Source organism: Petaurus breviceps, unplaced genomic scaffold (genome assembly GCF_028583685.1).
Source record: "Petaurus breviceps papuanus isolate PSGF00001 unplaced genomic scaffold, PetGlider_PUasm1.0 90644, whole genome shotgun sequence".
Classification (NCBI taxonomy): Eukaryota; Metazoa; Chordata; class Mammalia; order Diprotodontia; family Petauridae; genus Petaurus; species Petaurus breviceps.
Genome location: NW_027187298.1, coordinates 8,574,261 through 8,593,518, shown reverse-complemented (window position 1 = coordinate 8,593,518; position 19,258 = coordinate 8,574,261). Strand labels below are relative to the sequence as shown.

Genomic DNA, 19,258 nt, shown 5'->3' with positions numbered 1-19,258 from the left:
TGTTTGGCTTTGTCTTTTAAACCAAATTGGTTTCCTGTAGTTGTTTTAGTGCAATGCAGTGCTAGTTATTCAAAGTTACAAAATAAGAGTTGGAAGTTATTTGTCTTTAAGCAAGCAATACAAGTGTATATTCAGAGTGGGATTAGGGCCTGGAAGATAAAGCTGCTTAATAGTGAATTTTGTTACTTTAATTCATTTATTTTAAGTTGGTGAATATCTTGGTAAATTTGTTTGCAAATATCCCTTCATTTATAATTTCTTAAAATTATAATTTGGGCAGTTTTCAGTGAAAATATTTTTTGAATCTCCCATATTCCAGATGAGATTTGAAAAGGGCAAAATACAGGCTGACTTCAAGCTTAGTATGAATCAGTAATGTGATGTGCCAGCCAGAATAGCTAATTCCATCTTGGGCTGAATTAAGAGGGCCATAGCTTCCAGTGATAGTCCCACTGTATTATGTTTTCTTGAGACCTTATCAAGTATACTGGGTTCAGTTTTGGTCACCACAGTTAAGAAGAATAAACTGAGAATGCCCAGAGGAAACCAGCCAGAATGGTGAAGAGTCTTGAGCCCATGTCATATGTGGATTGGTTAAAAGAATTGGGCATGTTTGTCCTGGAGAATACTGGAGGGGGACCATTAGCTGTCTTCAAGTATTTGAAGGGCCGTCATGTGGAAGAAGTGCTAGATTTAATCTCTTTGGTCCTAGGGGCCAGAACCAGGAGCAATGTATGGAAACTGCAAACATAAAACATTTAGGTTTGATGTCAGGAAAAACTTCTTAAATATTAGATTTGTCCAGATGTAGAATAGCCTGCCTCAGGGGATGATAGGTTGTCCTCCTTTGGAGGTCTGTAAGCAGAAATTAGATGACCTCACATCAGGGTCTATTACAGTAGGAATTTCTGTCATATACTGGTTGGACTTCAAGGCTGCTGAGGTCCCTTCTGCCCATCAAACTCTGTGGTTCTGTATTTTTAAAAACAAGAAGTATACCAGGCGTTGTGTTAGACCTCAGGAATAAAGAGACAAAAATAAAATAGTTTTTGTCCTCCATGGACTTTGATTCTCCTGGAATGGTCCATTTTCTTAGGGTTCATCTTAAATTGGCTTGAGGATGAACTTTTAAATAAGATAGTCCAGGTGTCTGATTAAGAAGAATAGTGGTAACATTTTTTGTTCTTGTGAAAAGTTGCTTCTATAAATGGAGCCCAAGACTTACCTTAGGTTTTTTGACTAACACATCACACTCCTGATTCTTTGGAACTTAGAATAAACTGACACTCTAAAACTCCTAATTCTCTTTCATGTGAACTGTTGCTTAGTCATGTCATATTAAATTTAATTCTGTATTTTTCACCCTGCTTTTGTTAGCCAGGCAGCATGAACTTAGAGTCAGGAAGACCTGGGCTCAACTCCTATTTATTAGAGTTACTAGCTGTGTGATTATCTAACAAGGACAAGTCATTTAACTTCTATGAACCTCAGTTTCCTTTGCTATAAAATGGAGATTCTAACACCAACTCCTTACATTACAGGATTAATATGAAGGTAGATTGAGATGTCTAAAGTGTTTTGGATGCATTAAAAGCACATGTAAATGTTTTGTATTATTGTTTTAATTTTTAGCTAGTGTGCTAGGTACCCCTTCCAACTTTATACAGTTTGCAAATTTTCTCAGCATTTCTTTGATATTTTATCAAAGTCATTGTTAATGTTGAAGAGGACAGAAGCCTATGGTATAGTATCATGAGAGACTTTCTTCCAAGTTGATGTCAAAGGGATAGTGTGGTACAATAGAGAGCATATTGGCACTCAAGTTAGGTTTGAATCCTAGTCAATAAATCATCTTTTGTTTTTCAGTTTCCTCAGCTATAAAATGAAGGGATTGGCCTTGATGACCTTTAGTCAGTCAATCAACAAACATTTATTAAGTACCCATTTTGTGCCAGGCAGTGAGTGTTAAGTAGTGGGGATTCAAGCACAAAGAATGAAAATCTCTCAGGAGCTGAATTCTCTGGGTCTATTTGTCTAATGTTATTGGCAATGGTTATTCACCAAGTATATTCTCTTGTCTGCAATTCTTGTTTGCAAGAATATTGTAAGAGAATTTGTCAAATGCCTTTTTAGAAGCCTATGTTTTTTGTCTTTGTAATTTATTATAGTACCTTAAGTAATGATTCAGAAAATATTTTACTTTTTGAAGTCTATGAAACTTCATTTTCTATATCTTCTTTTCTTGTCCATAGTCACAACCTTTAACTAAAAGAAATGAAGAATAATATTTCTGCTTCCAAATTCTTCTGTTGTTTTTCCCTAAAGTTCAGTCATCAGGGATACCTTTTAGGTTATTTTTCTCGAAGTATCTTTGATTCCCACATCAATCAACAAAAATGGTAGGTGCTTTTAATGAGTCTTGGAGTTCTCTAATCTCAGTACACATTCTAGGAACACAGCTCCCTTCTAAACTAGCCATGACAGATATTTATGGGACTCCTTCTGTGTTCTTACCAGAAAAGTCATCAACAACTACTAGAGCTATTTTCTTCTTGGATTTGATAACGGGATTCTTTGCCCTAAAAGCATCTGTGAGCTATTTCTATTCCATGGAACAAGAAATGCTACTACATTAGATCTGTATTAGTTATAATATAAGGGCTTTTAATCCTTCCTTTCTTATTTTTTGTTACATTGTTTCATGATTTCCATTTGATAACTTCTCAACATTAATTTGGAGTCTTTTTTTACTCAAAACAGTTTTCTTTTTAACTTTCTTCTTCACCTATGTCTAATATCCTTCTTAGATCTAAAATCTTATATTTTCTAGGATATGGAAAGATATTTATCACAAATCTTTCATCCCTTTCCCCAAGGAAGTCATTTTGCATTTATACTACACAACTGATAAATACCATGGGGAGTAACAAATCAGGTTGCTGGGCTATTTTCTTCTATTTCCATACCTTCTGGAACTATAGTAATTTGTGACACATTAAATGAATTAACTGTTGGTAGCCATTGGATTCCTATTAATTTAGTCAGTCAACCAACAAAAATTTTTTAAGTTCCCACTCTTTCCCGGGCACTGAGTGCTAGGTAGTGGGGATATAAACACAAAGAACAAAACAAACTCAGGTTTCGAAATCTCTGATCCTATGTGTCTAGTGCTCCTTGGCTCTGTTTATACATCAAGTATATTCTCTTGTCTGCAAGAATATTGCAAGAGACTTTGTCAGATGTCTTTGAGAAGACTAGATGTTTTCTATCTTTGTAATTCATTCTGGTACCTTGAGCTCAAAGGTAACTCAAGGGCAGAGATTCTTAACTTTTTTGTGTGTCTTGGACCCCTTTGACAGTCTGGTGAAACCTATAAACCCCTTCTTAGAATAATGCTTTAAAATGAATAAAACAAAATGCATAAGACTATAAAGGAAAACAATTATATTGAAATACAGTTATCAAACTATTTTTTAAAAGTTTATAGACCCCTAGGTTAAAAACTCCTGTTCTTGAGAATGCTGTTTTAAAATTTGCTTATCTTTTCTTCTCCCTTACCTTGTTTCTTCTTCAGCAGTTATTGGTGGCAAATTTAAAATATGCCTTTGGTTGATGCAGAAAAGAATAAGTAACATTTTTCCTGCCCAAACCTTCATTATTCATCTGTTTATGATCAATTTGCCATAGCTATCTTTTAAAATTATTTTTTAAAAAAGGAAAAATCATTCTAAATTTTATTCCATTTAGAAAAGGCTTTGTGATATGTATAGCCCAAAGGGATAAAGTAAAATTGTGTATTAGTCTTGGGATCAAGATGTTTTACCATCCAGAACACTATTCTCCTTTCCCCTCTTTTGTTATAATATAATCTAATCGAGGCTGTTTAGACAAGACAAATTGAGGGGCTCATCATCACCAGGTTGGTTGCAAAGTGATGAATTTTTTAGCCACTTTCAGCAGCTCTCAAAGATCATCTAAAATTGTAGAGTGGTTGTGAACTAAATCAGTGCCGGGAGGGGCCCTATATTGATGACTTCAATACTTCAGGAATTTATGCTATTAACATACATCCATATTTGTTTCTGAAGGTCAAGAAGTCTAATTAGTAATATGCATTGAAGAACCTAATGAACTTGGTTTATTTTTTATTTTTAAATTAAATTTTATGTTTATTTTTAGTTTACATAATTCATTTCAACAAGATTTTGAGTTACAAATTGTCTCCCCATCTTTCCCCTACCCACCACCCCAAAACAGTGATCCCACTTTATACACCCTCCCCCAATCTGCTCTCTCCTGTATCCTCCCCCATCCTCCCTCTGACTTTCCAGTAGGGCAAGATGGATCTCCATACCCCAGTTGCATGTAAAATAATAATAATAATAAAATAATAATTTTTTTTAACATTTTATTTTAAAACTTTGAATTCTAGATTCTTTCCCTTCCTCCCTTGTCACCCACCCTTACTGGGAAGATAAACAATTCAATATAGGTTGTATGTGTCTAGCTACGCAAAACATTTCCATAGTGGATATATTGTGAAAGACTAACTATATTTCCCTCCATCCTATCCTATCCCCCCTTTTGTTCTATTCTCTACTTTGACCCTGTCCCTTTTCAAAAGTGCGTACTTCTAACTACCCTCCCCCCAACCTGCCCTACTCTCCATCATCCCCCCTCTAATCCCCTTCCCCCCTACTCTCCTGTAAGGTGAGATATCCTATTTAGTGTGTATGTCATTCCCTCTCTAAGCCAAAATCAATGAGAGTAAGGTTTACCCATTCCCTTTTGCCTTCCTGTTCTTCCCCTCCATTGTAACAGTTTCCCTTACCTATTCTGTATGAGACAATTTACCCATTCTGTCTCTCCCCATCTCCTCTCATTATATTCCTCTTTTGCCTCTCAATTTCACTTTTTAAGTATCATCCCTTCCTATTCAGGTGATCCTGTGTCTTCTGTCTATGTATACCTGTTCACATATATATGCACACTCACATATGTATTCATACACCCATATACCCTCCTATGTAGATATATATGTATGTATACATATATATATATATATATACACACACACACATTTATATTTACTTCACCTATCCTCATACTGAGAAAAGTTTCATAAGTTAAAATTATTGTTTTTCCATGTAGGAATAGAAATAGTTCAACTTTGATAAGTTCCTTATGATTTGTTTTCCCTGTTTACCTTCTCATGCTTGTCTTGCTTCTTGTATCTGAATGTCAGATTTTCTATTCAACTCTGGTTTTTTCATCAAGAAAGCTTGAAAATCCTCTATTTCATTGAATGACCATATTTCCCCCTGAAACATGATACTCAGTTTTGCTGGGTAGGTGATTCTTGGTTTTAATGCCAGCTCCTTTGACCTCCAGAATATCATATTCCAAGCCCTTCGATCCCTCAATGTAGAAGCTTCCAGATCCTGTGTTTTCCTGATTGTGTTTCCACAATTTTCAAATTGTTTCATCTTGGCTGCTTGTAATATTTTCTTCTTGACATGGGAACTTTGGAACCTGGCTATAATATTCCTAGGAGTTTTCTTTTGGGGATATTTTTCTTTTCTTCTTTTTTTTTTGCCTTTTGGAGGGAAATTGGGGTTAAGTAACTTGCCCAAGGTTACACAGCTAGTTTCGTGTGTGTGTGTGTGTGTGTGTGTGTGTGAAGTGTCTGAGGCTGAAACCGAACTCGGGTCCTCCTGACTCTGGGGCCAGCGCTTTTACTCACTGCACCACCTAGCCACCCCTGGGGATATTTTTCAAGAGGTGATTGGTAAATTCTTTCAACCTCTATTTTGTCCTCTGGTTCTAAAACATCAGGGCAATTTTCATTGAGAATTTCTTGAAGGATGATTTCCAGGTTCTTTTTTTTGATCATGGCTTTCAGATATTCCAATAATTTTAAAATGATCTCTCCTGGATCTACTTTCCAGGCCAGTGGTTTTTTCAGTGAGATGTTTCACATTGCCTTCTATTTTTTCATTTGTTTAGATCTGTTTAATAGTATCTTGATTTCTCATAAAGTCAGTAGCTTCCATTTGCTCCAATCTAATTCTGAAGGAATGATTCTCTTCAGTGAGCTTTTGAGATTCTTATTTCCTTCTGGTAAATTCAGCTTTTTAAGGCATTCTTCTCCTCATTGGCTTTTTGAGCCTCTTTTGCCATTTGAGTTAGTCTATTTTTAAGGCGTTATTTCCTTCAGTCAGGTTGTTGACTCTCATTTCATGATTTTCTTGCATCATTCTCATTTCTCTTCCCAATTTTTCCTCCACTTCTCTTATTTGATTTTCAATATCCTTCTTAGGACTATAACCAGTTCATAATTTTCTTGGAAGCTTTTGGTGCAGGAGTTCTGACTTTTTTGTCTTCCTCCTGTTCCATGCTTTGATCCTTTTTGTCCCTAAAAAAAAGGAATCTAGAGTTGGATTGATGTGTTTGCTTTGCTTCCTTTGCTTGCTCTTGTTGCTACTCAATTACTTGACTTTTGAGCTTTTTGCCACAGTAGAACTTTGTTTCCAGAGAGGAGAGCCTTGTCCCAAATCACTGGGGTTTTTGCAGCTGCTGGAGCTGTTAATTGGGTGCCCTTTCTGAAGCCTTCACAGTCTCTGGCACTTGTTCACACACCCCAGGATCTCCACCCAAGACAGCGATCCAAGCAGGTTAAAGCAAGAGCAATTATCCCTCAGACTGGTCCCTTGGTCCCCCTACAATCTGCAGGCCAGGAGCTCTGAAGCGGCCACGCCAAGGCACTTGCATGGCCACCATGCCTCAGCCACTTTGTCTTCTGGGGGCAGAGGCCGAACCACACTCTCAGTCTCCCTGTCTCCAAAGTCCATACTGACCTTTCACTTTGCCTTTGGCATTAATTGGTTGATAATTCTGGAAACCTTCACAGCTGCTGGTGGTCCACTCTCCTGAATTCCTTCTAGCTGCTGCTGATAATGGCTGCCCTCAGGCTAAAACTGCGGGCTCAGGGGACTGGTCTCTGCTCCCAGTAGGCTATGATGTACCCTTCCTGCCAGCCTGCTTAGCTGCCTTCAGCAGGAGATTTGTTTCTCTATGTCACTTTTTGGGTTCTGTAGCTCTAATGTTTGTTTCAAGACATATTTTATAGGTATTTTAGGTGGTTATGGGGGGAGATCATGAAGTTTTCCTGCTTTTACGCTGCTATCTTGGCTCCACCCCCAAGAACTTGGTTTATATAATAATGATTTAAAAAATAAATTTCAGAATGAAATCACAGTTTAAGCATTTTTAAGCATACTTTTTGCTTCACAAAACAGTCCATGAGAATACCACCGAGCCTAGTTTTGCTTGTCGTGTATTATCTGAGGATATGTGGTTTCTGCTGCCTCAGAACTAATAACCATTTTCTTCTTAGTTAACCGAATTTTCTGTGTTTCTATCATGAAGTTTTTAAATGTATTATGAAATTGACACAGATTTATGTTGCTAATATTAGTATTATATGTATTCTTTTATGCAGGTCAACTTTGTAGTGTGCCAACTCTTTGCCTTGCTAGCAGCTGTTTGGTTTCGAACTTATCTACATTCAAGCAAAACTAGCTCTTTTATAAGACATGTTGTTGCCACCCTTTTGGGCCTTTATCTTTCACTTTTTTGCTTTGGATGGTAAGTAGCTATTTTGATAATTTTAAATGGAAATGCATGTTTTTGTGTGTTCTGATAATGCTGTCAGTATGTAGTTACAATAATTAATGTATTTTAAATGATTAAAGTAGTAGTTTGTTGAAGTGTTAATTCCTCTCTTATATAATTAAAAAAATTAATATATGTTTTATTTTAGAATTTTATTTAAAGTGAGAAAAATATAGTAGTACTCCATGGAGATGTGATCTCAGTGTTGTGAGTATTCCAGCTACAGTGTATGTCACAACTACCCCATACTTGCCTGTCCTGTGTGACTTTTATCTGTGTCTTCCCATAAGTTATCTATGTGGGATTCAACTTTCAGGCTGTTCTCCTATTCTTTTAACATCGTATACATGCCAGTGGAGTCAGTCATCTAGTCCTTATTGAGTGCTCACTCTATACCAGGCACTGTGCTAAGCTTTGAGGATACAAACTACGGGAAGAAAGACTCTGATCTCAAGGATATTACAGTCTAATGGGGAAGACAACATCTAAACAACAAATAAGATATGTTCGGGATAAATTAGGGATAATATCAGAGGATAGGCACTTAAATAAAGGAGGACTGGGAAAAGTTTCTTCCATAAGATTGGACTTTTGCTAAGACTTAAAGGAAGCAAGGAGGCAGGGATGAGGAGGGAGAGAATTCCAGGCATGAGAGACAAAAGGTCAGAATGGGAGATGGGAGTGTTATGTGCCAGGGGCAGTGAGGAGGTCAGTGTCACTGAAAGGCAGATTAAGTGGAGGGGGTGGGAATTTAGGTGTCAGAAGAATGGAGAGGTGGGAAGGGACTAGGTTTTGAAGTGATTTGATAGCCAAACAGAGGATTTTGTGTTTGATTCTGGGGATAATAGAGAACAGCTGGAGTTTATTGAATAAGGAGGTAAAATGGTTAAGGCTATATATGAATATCGATTTGATAACTCAGTAGAGGATAGATTGGGAGGCCAGCCATCAGGCTGTAACAGTAGTCTAGGCTAGGGTTGATGAAACTCTAAAAAAGAGTGGTGGTAGTGTCAGAGAAGAAAGGAGAATATATATGAGAAATGTTACAGTTGTAGAATTGGCAGAACTTGGCAACTGATTGAACATGGGAGGTGAGCAAAAGTAAAGAGTTGGTAATGGCACTTAGGTTGTGACTGGATGATGGGGGGCGGGGATGAGATATCCTTTATAGTGAAAAGAGAGTTATGAAGAGGTTTTTGGGGGGTAGGTAGAAGAGAAGATAATGAGTTCGGTTTTGGACATGTTGAATTGAATGAAAGATATCTTTGTGACATCTCTGAGATGTCTAAAAGGCAGTTGGAGATGTGAGATTGGAGGTTGGGGGAGATTAGAATTAGATAAGTAGATATGATAATCATTTTCATAGAGATAACAGTTGTGAAACCATGGGAACTGATGAGATTACCAAGTGAAAAAGTATAGAGGGAGAAGAGAAGAGGGCCCAGGACAGAGCCCTGGAGGACCCCCTCTCTTAGTAGTTGTGATATAGATAAAGATCCAGCAAAGCAGTCAGATAGGTAAGAGAAGCAGAGGAGAGCAGTGCCACAAAAACTTGGAAAAGAAAGAACATAAAGGAAAAGAAAGTGATCAACAGTTTTGAGATCTGCAGAGAATTCAGTCAGATGAGGATTAAGAAAAGGCCATTAGATCTGGCAATTAAGAGATCATTAGTAACTTTAGAGAGAGAGCAGTTTTTTTTTTTTTTTTAAGCAATTGGGGTTAAGTAACTTGCTTAAGGTTACACAGCCAGTTATTTCTGGGTGTGGTGCTGAGTATCTGAGCCCGGATTTGATCCAGGTCATCCCGACACTGGAGCTGGTGCTCTTACTGCACCACCTGGCCTCCCCTAAGCTCAAGGTTTCACGGCCAGGTGTTTCTGGGTGGGTACTAAGTGTCTGAGCCCGGATTTGATCCATGTCATCCCGACACTGGAGCCGGTGCTCTTACTCGCTGTGCTACCTGGCCGCCCCGAGAGAGAGAGAGCAGTTTCAGTGAAATGAAACTTCTTCTCAAGGAGTTTGGCTGCAGAAGGGAGGGGAGATAAATATAGAGCAAATAGTTAGTGGGGGTGGATGGATGAAGTGAGTTTTTTGAGGTTGGGTGAGATATGGGCATATTTTTATATAGTAAGGAAATAGCCAGTAGACAGGAAGAGATTCAATATTAATGAGAGAGTTGGGGATAAAAGAAGGGACAACCTACTGGAGAAGACAGGATGGAATGGGACCACTTATGAATGAAGAAGAGGAGAAAGGCTTTGTATGAAATAGGAGTGGAGGAAGAGATAATGGCAGAAGGCATCTCATTGATGTGAGATGAGGAACAAGAAAGAAGAGGGAACTCACAGGAAATGACCTCAAATTTTTCAGTTAAAATGAGTCAGAGTTCTCAGCTGAGGTGTGGGGAAGAGGGTGTGGGAATGTTGAAGAGGGATGAAAAGATTTAAAAAAAAATCATTGACCTGAATGACATAGTGAATTGATTAAGAAGGTGTACAAGGATTGCCTTGCTGCAGAGACTCAGTTGAGATTATGTTGCATGAATTTGTCATGTACCCAGGCAGCGCAGTTTAGTGATTTTCTCCAGCTTTTGTTCACCTGCTTATGAGTAGGTGTAGCAGCAAGCACCCCAAGCGTCCTCAGGGTTTGCAGCTACCACAGGTTCTTGGATCTGCTTTGTTAAAGGAAAGGACCTCAAAATGGGTTAACAAGCTTACTTTAATTAGTCAGACATATATCGTTTACCTTGTTCAGGGGAAAAAGGTCAGCACCCCGAACTTCAAAGCATACAGGCAGAATTATCAAGACAGAAACAGATCAAGTAGACAGATTTCCAAACTGTCCAACCATTACATCCATACCCAGTCAACATCTGGGTTTCCACATCTGGGTTTTTCAGAGCCGGGGGACTCTCAACAACGGCTTCCCAGAATTCAGATCAAATCACAGAACACTTCTCAAAGTGAATCCCCAAAACCAAGCTACACATCATCAGGGCTTATATAGCCTTCTGGCTCAGAGAATGTAAGTAACAACCTTATTGACCCACTGGCCAATCAAAAAGTATCTACTGAAAAACAAGCCTCCCTCCCCAGGCTTCAGGTGCATTTTAGCCTAGGGGCAGGGAAGATCTTCCAAATTTGCATTCCCATTACAGTAGGTGCAATGGCAATGGATGGACTTGAAAGAAGAGGACATTGCAGAGTTGAACTGGTTTCCAGAGGTGGGGGGTAAGGGTGGGGTCAAGATAGAGAAGAGAAAAGAATGTAGATGTTGCAAGAGTGATGGCCTTGGAAAGAACAGAGGGATGGATGGATTAGAGGCCATGGTCAGGATGAAGAACAGGGTTCAAAGTTTCAAGGCAGAGGAAGAGGCGAAAAAACAACAATGATTACATAAAGGAATTTAAAAGTTCATGAATATTGTTGTAGAACACTGGTGGTTAATGGCAATATCAAAGATATGACAGTCTGAGTAGCTGTGGTGGAGTGGAAGAATACAGGTCATAGGAAATGAGTAAATTGAGGAATAGGGGAAAGTAATGGTATTTGAAAGAGCATTGGTATGTGTTTGAAGATCTGTAGTATGAGAACAGGAGTCGGGGAGGAGAAAAGATGATGAACCAGGCACTAAATTTTTTGAGGCAGGAAGGAGAACATCCTGGAGTTCTATAGAATTCTATTAGGGTGATAAATGTTTACTGAATGAATTTCGAAGGGGAAGAGGTGACTGAGTGGTAGTGGTAGAAGGGAGAGCCCAGAAGTAGCACTGGGGAGCAAGAAGTAATCCAGCCTTTCTTAACACAACCATGAGTTTGGTGAACAGATGGAGGTACAACTAGAACATACTAGAAAGGGGAACCGTGAAAGCCAGGTGGTGAGGGAGAAGCAACATCTCAGTTCAAGAAGATGGAGTGAGTGAGAAAAAGAAAAAGTTAAAGATAAAATAAGAGGGTGTGACCTATGGAGCAGGCATTCCAGATTATGCAGGCTACCATCACCCTTACTAAATAATTGACCCATCTTTTTTTTTCTGGTACAGACAACATCCTTTATACTGGTTTTATTTAATTATTTGTTTATAGTGTTTTTCAATATCATCATGCCTACCATGTACCTGTTCATTGATTTTTAGATGATCTTCAACTTATTTTTTTCAGAGATTGTAATCAACAGTATTCAACTACATAAAGCATCACCAGAATAATATTGGTTGTTAAAAAGATGGATTTTCATTTTAGGGAGAGACTTGGAGTCATACAATTTTGAAAAGTGTTCCCAACCCAGTCTTCTTCCTCTTCTTATTCAGTTCTGGGCCTAGCAAATTTCCCCTTTAAAGTAATAATAAAAGTGTTGATGAGTGTCCTCTATCCTTCTGTATATCATAGTCTAAACACAGGCATTCTTCTTTAACTTAGTTTTTCTTGTGTGACTAGTTAGATAGCACTTATGAAAATGAGTATAGAGTTCACTTAGGAGTTTCTGAAATAGTCTGGGTTTTAATGTATTCATTACAGTGCCATCTGTAAACAGAAGCATTTGGAGGCCCTCACAATCTATAGATCAGGGTTCTTAACACTTTTTGTGTCATGGACTCCTTTGGCAGTCAGTCTAATGAAGCTTTTGAATCCCTTCTCAGAATAATGTATTTAAATGTTTAGAATAAAATACATAGGATTACAGAGGAAACATATCGAAGTACAAATGTCAAAATGTTTCTTTGAAAAAACAAATTTATAGTTTAAGAATCCCTCTTTTATTTGGACTCCATACTATACCTCCTTTTAAAGGCAGTGAATCCTTTAGGCAAACATATATCTCCTTTCTTTATACCTTACTTGATATTAACAGTGATAAGTAAATGGAAAAAGTACAGTGTCTAGTATTTGTCAAATTTGTTGCAACAGGCTTAAGAGTTGGAAAAGTTCCTTTTTGCTATATAATCTCAAAACTTAGTCTTATGGGTTTTTAAATTCTGAGAAGTTTTGAGACAGGATAGAAAAAATACAGGTTGTAAAAGATATAAATTTTCTTTTATAATTGGGCTTTTTCTCTCTTTATGTAACATTTGCATCAAATCAAGTTTCTGCTCCATGAATTTTGGTATAGTTGGTGATCAAAAAGATTTTAAAATGGTATTAAGTCTTTTTGATTGAGGTTTGTTGATTTTTCTGAGAGTCTTAGCTTCTAAAGAAAGTGTTTTGAAAAAATAAATAAAAAGATATTTTTGTTCCTGCTGGGTTTTTTTCTTTATTCTCCCACTACTTACAGCTTTTGTTGTAAGGGATGCCTTTTCATAGACAGTCATAGAAATGATGATTAATATGATACTTCTGCCACTGACTAGAACACTTTCAGATTCAGAAAGGGAATTATTAGCAGAGTAGAAATACACATAATCTCTCCTTAGATGGAAGATGTTAATTAAGAATTGTTGTCATGTGAACAGGATTATAATTAAAATTTACAAAATACTTCAGTGGAGTAATTCATCTTTGACAGTATCCATGAAGTCTTAAAATTTGATACAGTGCATTGTTGTGCATTTTCTGACTAAGAACTTCAGACTGATTTGCTCTTTTATTGTTATGTTAATTATCACATGGAATTCTGTGTCCTGTATTGCATGGACTGTCTGACATGAGAATTCTCTGAGATGAAAAAATCCCCGACTTGATCTGCATCTTGATAGCCGAGTTTCTACTATATCATTTTCAGATAGAGTTGAAGCCCAGTATCTACAGAACAGTGATAACACCTACTTTTTTTTTTTTTTGGCCTGTTAGCCTTTTTTCTGTGGCCACTCCAAATATTTTGTTGAAGATCAGCAGTGTGCTAATTAGAGCAGATGGTGAATAGCTATTATTCTTTGAGGGTGTTTTGAGCCACTTAAGTATTTAAATTTTGTTTCTTGTGCCTTGTCTTTCCTCAGATCCCTTCAGTTTAAAGTCTAATAAACTTTCTTGGAATGATACATTCTTAGGGGTATCATATTTCTGTCAGCTGTATTCTTCTAGGTTTATTTTGTTTTGTTTACTGATATTTAAAATTTAGATAACTTTTTTTTCTTCTGAAAAGTGTCATCACCAGAGGATTAGCTACCAGGCAGTAACAGCTTCTAAAAAGTCTGCTGTATCATTGCATTTAAGGCCCACCACATTTTGGCTGCAATCTAATTTTGTAGCCATATATTACATTGCTCCCTCTCCCCTCCTTTGTACATTGTTTCTTCCAGCCACACTAGATTAATAGCTGTTACTAAATTTCACATTCCATCTTCCAACTCTAAGGATTCACCGTTTGCCTAGAATGCATTTCCTCCTTATCTCTATCTTTAAGAATCCTTCTTGGCAAAGCTCAGGTGTTGTTGCCTCCTTGTAACCTGCTTTCAAGTCCCACTGTTCCCAGGGTTACATATTTTTTCTTTTTAAAATTTACCTAGAGATAGTGTAAATTTCTCCTTTTTCTCTATCGCTTCCTACCTTGTATTATACTTAGCAGTTCTTCCCTTTGCCCCTAGAACCAGGCTGTATACTCTATGAAGTCATGGACGAATTTTTATTTTTGTATTCCCAGAGACTAGTACAGTGTCTTTAATCTAATTCAGTATTTTGATAAGATCACAGTTCTATTACTGTGGATATCCCCTCCAATGACACATGCCTAATTCCTGAGTTTTATTGTGAGTTTGTCTTTTATAGCACTTTTACATCTTGGGATCTTTTAACTGGTTTTTGCTTTCTAACACACTTGGCTTTTATCATCATCGCCATTATCATCATCATCATCATCATCATCATCATGCATTTAGGAAATGAGTTCTGTGTGTTAGGTTCTGGGCCTGGTGCTAGTGACTCAAAGAAAGGCAATTTTTTCTTTAGATTCATTGCTTCCTTCAAATTTGTTTTGAATATTTTTGTGCTTTTTGCACAATTTGGGAGCCATGTGCAGTAATTGCCATAATATAAATAAGATATCTTAAGAGATGATTATTTTGTAGTAGCTATTTCAGTGCCATAGCCATCCAAACCATTTTACAAAGCCTAGTTTTAGAGTATGGATTTGAGGAAAGTGCTTGGCATTTCTCTCTCTTCCTTTCTGAAGTCATACTTTCTTGCCTCATTATGGTATGGAAGTGACCTTGGGTTCTTGAAAACTATGCTAATAGAGTAAACTATGGTAGGTTCTTCCAGGCTCTAAAGTATTGGATTGAGAACCCATGGATACATTCAGTATCTGAGAACTACCCATGATAAATTCATTGAGCCATCATCACAAGATTGGTTGCAGGGTAATGGTTTTTTGTGTTTGTTTTATAATGTGTGTGTGTGTGTGTGTGTGTGTGTGTGTAAGTAACAAGTAACTCATGGACATGGTTTGCTAAATTGTGGAATGATCTGAATTAATAGAGGGAAGACCCATACTAGTGAAATAAGATATTGAAGAAAAATCAGTAAATTTTAGTGTTAAGATGTTCTAGAAAATCATCCTAATCATGGCTGGTAAAAGTAGTCCCAGGCACTGAGGCAGAAGATTACATGTGAAGGTTGCATTACTTTTTGCATTTGGATTTTTAGATCCATACTACCCCTCCCTCATATGGCAAGAATTTTTCAAAGTGAAATCAGGTTATAAAGAATATAAATGACAACCCGTCAGGGGGAAATATCATAGAAAGCAAACTGAATTGTCTTTATAGAAATGGAGAGGAGTGGTAATGGTTTGCCTTTATAGTGGTGACAATGTTTATGGATGGTTAATATGTGTATTAATATCAGGTCTTTTTTAGTCCATCTGTTGTCACAAACTCATTACCCAGAAAGACAAAGTCATTGCTCTAGATTGTTTCGCTTTGCTCTTCAGGTGTCCCTGCTAGTTATACATTTTTATTTAGGAAATAGAAACAGAAAAGTTTGAAGTACAATTAAGTATAATAAATGCTAAGGAAGAGGAGAAAAAGCTATTAGTGATTGGTAGATATAATTTAAGTGGTTTATGATTGTGGCAATTATAAAAGACAAAGTTGTCTTTTATGTAAATATTATTTTATTTTTTCCAATTACATGTAAAGATAGTTTTCAACATTCATTTTTTTATGATTTTGAGTTCCAAATTTTTTTCCTTCCTTCCCTCTTACCCCTCCTCCCCAAGAGGACAAGCACAGGTTATACATGTGCCATCATGTTAAACATATTTTCATATTAGTCATTTTGTGAAAGAAGAAACAGAATAAAAGGAAAACACCATGAAAAAGAAACAAAGAAAGTGAAAATAGTATGTTCTGATCTGTATTCAGACGTCATCAGTTCTTTCTCTGGATGTGGATAGCATTTTCCATGATGAATCTTTTGGAATTAAGATAAAGTTCTAAACTTAGAATTTCTGAAGTTATCTATAATATGCATCAGCTCTAAAATAAAAAGTGTGAAGTAATTATTTCTTATATGGGAAATGGTTTTTTTTTTTGATATTTAAAGACCATGCACCATTTTAAGAGTTAACTTCATTGATTGATTCAAAAGAATGCGTTTAGTATTTATAAAGACTTAAGAAATCAGTTGAAAGTGTAAGTGATTATTCAGTTGGACGGTGAGTTATGAATGATTTAACATATTTAAAGCTATGACAGATGTATTAAAATAAAGAGTGGAAGACTGCTAATACTGACAGAAAAGTAGTCATTAGCTACTTGAGTAGTCCTAAGAAAATGTTTGAAGAAACTATTGTCTGAAGTATTGGGACTATTCTAAGTTGGGAAAAAGTAGGCCGGAAAGAACATCTTCAGAGAAAACTTGTTTTTAGAGCTAATAAAGATAGCTTGACTCTTTCCCTTCTAGGGAATGCTGCTCAGGACTTGGTTTGACATTCTAAGAATATAAAAATCTTGGTTTTGAAAAGAGACTTCAAAGTCTATTTAGTATAAGGTATATAAGTCTCTTCTTATAATATCTGTTAACAAATGGTATGGTGTAGCCCCTATTACTTGAAAATCTCTGTCTAGTGGAAGGGAACTCAAAACCTCCTGAAGTAATCAGACCACTTTTGAAGAGCCCTTATTGTTAGCAGTTTTCCCCGCTTAAATCAAACCATAGAGCGCTGAAGGGTATAATGAACTTTATTCTACTCAATGTGTAAAAATTCCTAAACCTTTAGTGATTGACAAGTTTTGGAGAGTTTTCCTTTTATAGTTTTATTCCTGAAGTTAAGTTATATTAAAATATATTAAAGTAGTCTTATTTTTGGCAGAATATATACTTCCCAGCAAAACCCACTTTCTTTATAAAATATATTCTTCCTCCCTCCCCAGGCAAAAAAAATTAGCTCATCAGTTATTAATAGTAGAGGGATGTGCCTTGTACTAACATTGAGAGAGTTCAGCAGTATAATGTAAAAAAAAAAGTTCCTTTCAAAATTGTTCTTGAATTAGACAAAACACCAGGGATTGTATTCTATCTAGATGAGTTTCATTTTAATATTTATGTTATGTTTCTGACTCCTTTTTGTAGTCAACAAATTGTTTAGAGACCATTAAAGGCTTAGCTACATTCATAGGCTCTTTACCCAAGCAGTTAGAGCTTTCGAGGGGAGGAAGTCTTTACCCTAAATTATTTTTGTGCTGTAGTTTGCCCACTTGACTGTAATTTCCCTGCTTATACTAATTCTGAATCCTATGACTTAGAGAACATATTGGGGAATCAGCATAAATCAAGTGGTACATTGTGAATAGCATTCAGAAAAAAATTGGCAATCACTTTAATGATGAGGGACTGTGCTTTGCCTTTCTTTGCATCGCTAGTGCTTAGCACAGTGCCTGATGGATAGTAGGCATTGAATACATGCTTCTTGGTTTGACTTATTAACATGAAGAATGTTTTTGAAAATACAACTGATATTAGAAAGTGTGGTTTAGTGGAAAGAGTGCTGACCCTAGAATCAAAGGACCTGGATTCAAATCTTACCTCTGACACTTATGGGAATATATATTTATTAAGTACCTGCTATGTTTTAGGCACTGTGCCAAGTGCTATATAGCTATTATTTCAATTGATCCTTACAAGTGGAAGGTAAGTGCTCTTGTGATCCCCATTTTAGAGTTGAGGACATTGAAACAGATAGAGGTTACACGTCATCCCCCATTCTCTTCTCCTTTCTTCTGGTCTCTGAAGAGGTAGCCTTTTCCTTCTCAAGTCCAACCCCTCTAATTCCACCCTCCCACCCACTTCCCTTGCCCTCAGGAGAGTGGGGTTCATGTATATTGCTAAGGGCATATACAAGTGGAAGCATGTGTCTATATCTCATGGCTTTCTGTAGGAACTCTTGTTCTGTCACTCTCCACCATCTTTTGGGATAGAAAACTACAGTCACTTCTCCAGTTGTGGTTGGGAAGACTCATAGGAACCTGAAGCTTACTTACTATAGCCTTCTGATGAAAGGCAGTCATTAATCTTTTGGTGGGAAGAGGCAGAAATCTCATAGCTGTTGTATCTCTCCCCTTTCTTCTCTCTCCACCCTCCTCACCTTTTTTTTCCACTCCCCTCACTTTCTCAGCTCTCTCCTCATCCTCTTTTCTTTCTCCTCTCTTTATCTCCTTCCTCCCTTACCCTTTTCTCTTCCTCTTCTTTGCCCCCTTTCCCCTTACCTTCCTTTCCCTTTTCTCCCTCCATATCCTCTTTCTCCCTACTTCTTTCTCTGTCTCCCCCATCCTCTCATCCTATCCCATCCCCTTCCTCATCTCATTAAACTCATAGGGGAAACTCTTCATTATCCCATTCTCACATACATTTAGAGTGGAAGAACAGTCTTTAAACAGAAGGATTTATAATCCCATATATATATGTAACATATGTAATAATTATGAAATGAATACATAGTCTCAATTGTTTTCCCATTTAATAGTAGATGCCTACTTAAGAAAGAAACATACCATCTTAGTTAGAACTTTTGTTGAAACCTTTGTTAATAGAAGGCAGTGAATTTTTAAGAATTGAATAGACCAGAAATTTAGGGAAGCTTAACTTGGCTTTAGCTTTTGGTCTAAGAATAAGTAGAGGGCTTGAATTCATTTAATGTTTCCCTCATTTCTAATATTAATCACTTTTATGTCATTTTATGAATACTACTTTTAGAAGATAAGGCTCAAACATTATTGCTTTTTAAAACTTAATTAGATAAGTGTTTCTCATGTGATTGAGGCAATACTTTATTTGCTATCAGTAAAAGTAGGACTAGCAAAATTAATTTGAGTAGAACTATCCGTGATCTGTGTTCATATGAGAAAATACCATGTATACATATATTTTATTAATATTTGTTTTCTGCCATGTAATGGTAATTCCTGGATAAGTGACTGAGCCTATTATTTTTATTTGCAGAATAGATGGTTGATGTTTTTGGATCTTTACTCTAATAATGGTTAATTTGTTTTTTTTTATAGGTATGCCTTACATTTTCTTGTACAAAGTGGAATTTCATACTATATCATGATCATAATAGGAGTCGAAAATATGCACAAGTAAGTCTATAATTTTTACATTTACTTAAAATTAAGAGACCAATTAAAATATTTACTAGTATAGTATACTTGAG

At 36.6% G+C, this 19,258-nt stretch overlaps 1 protein-coding gene and 1 long non-coding RNA gene across 3 annotated transcripts in view; one reads left to right on the top strand and one right to left on the bottom strand.

The window, feature by feature from the left end:
* The window catches only part of LOC138143543 (uncharacterized), a 141,502-nt gene extending 124,481 nt beyond the window's left edge, over window positions 1–17,021 (bottom strand). The window contains exon 1 of one of the 2 annotated variants that reach the window (XR_011163721.1): window positions 10,419–17,021. This is a non-coding gene — a long non-coding RNA (uncharacterized lncRNA). The remainder of the gene's footprint in view (window positions 1–10,418) is intronic. The other variant, XR_011163722.1, reaches the window with a different exon arrangement.
* MBOAT2 (membrane bound O-acyltransferase domain containing 2) overlaps window positions 1–19,258 on the top strand; it is a 178,502-nt gene that overhangs the window by 38,076 nt on the left and 121,168 nt on the right. Inside the window, exons 2-3 of the mRNA XM_069064801.1 lie at window positions 7,502–7,647; window positions 19,107–19,184. Of these exons, the coding sequence (XP_068920902.1) occupies window positions 7,502–7,647; window positions 19,107–19,184 (224 nt within the window). The remainder of the gene's footprint in view (window positions 1–7,501; window positions 7,648–19,106; window positions 19,185–19,258) is intronic.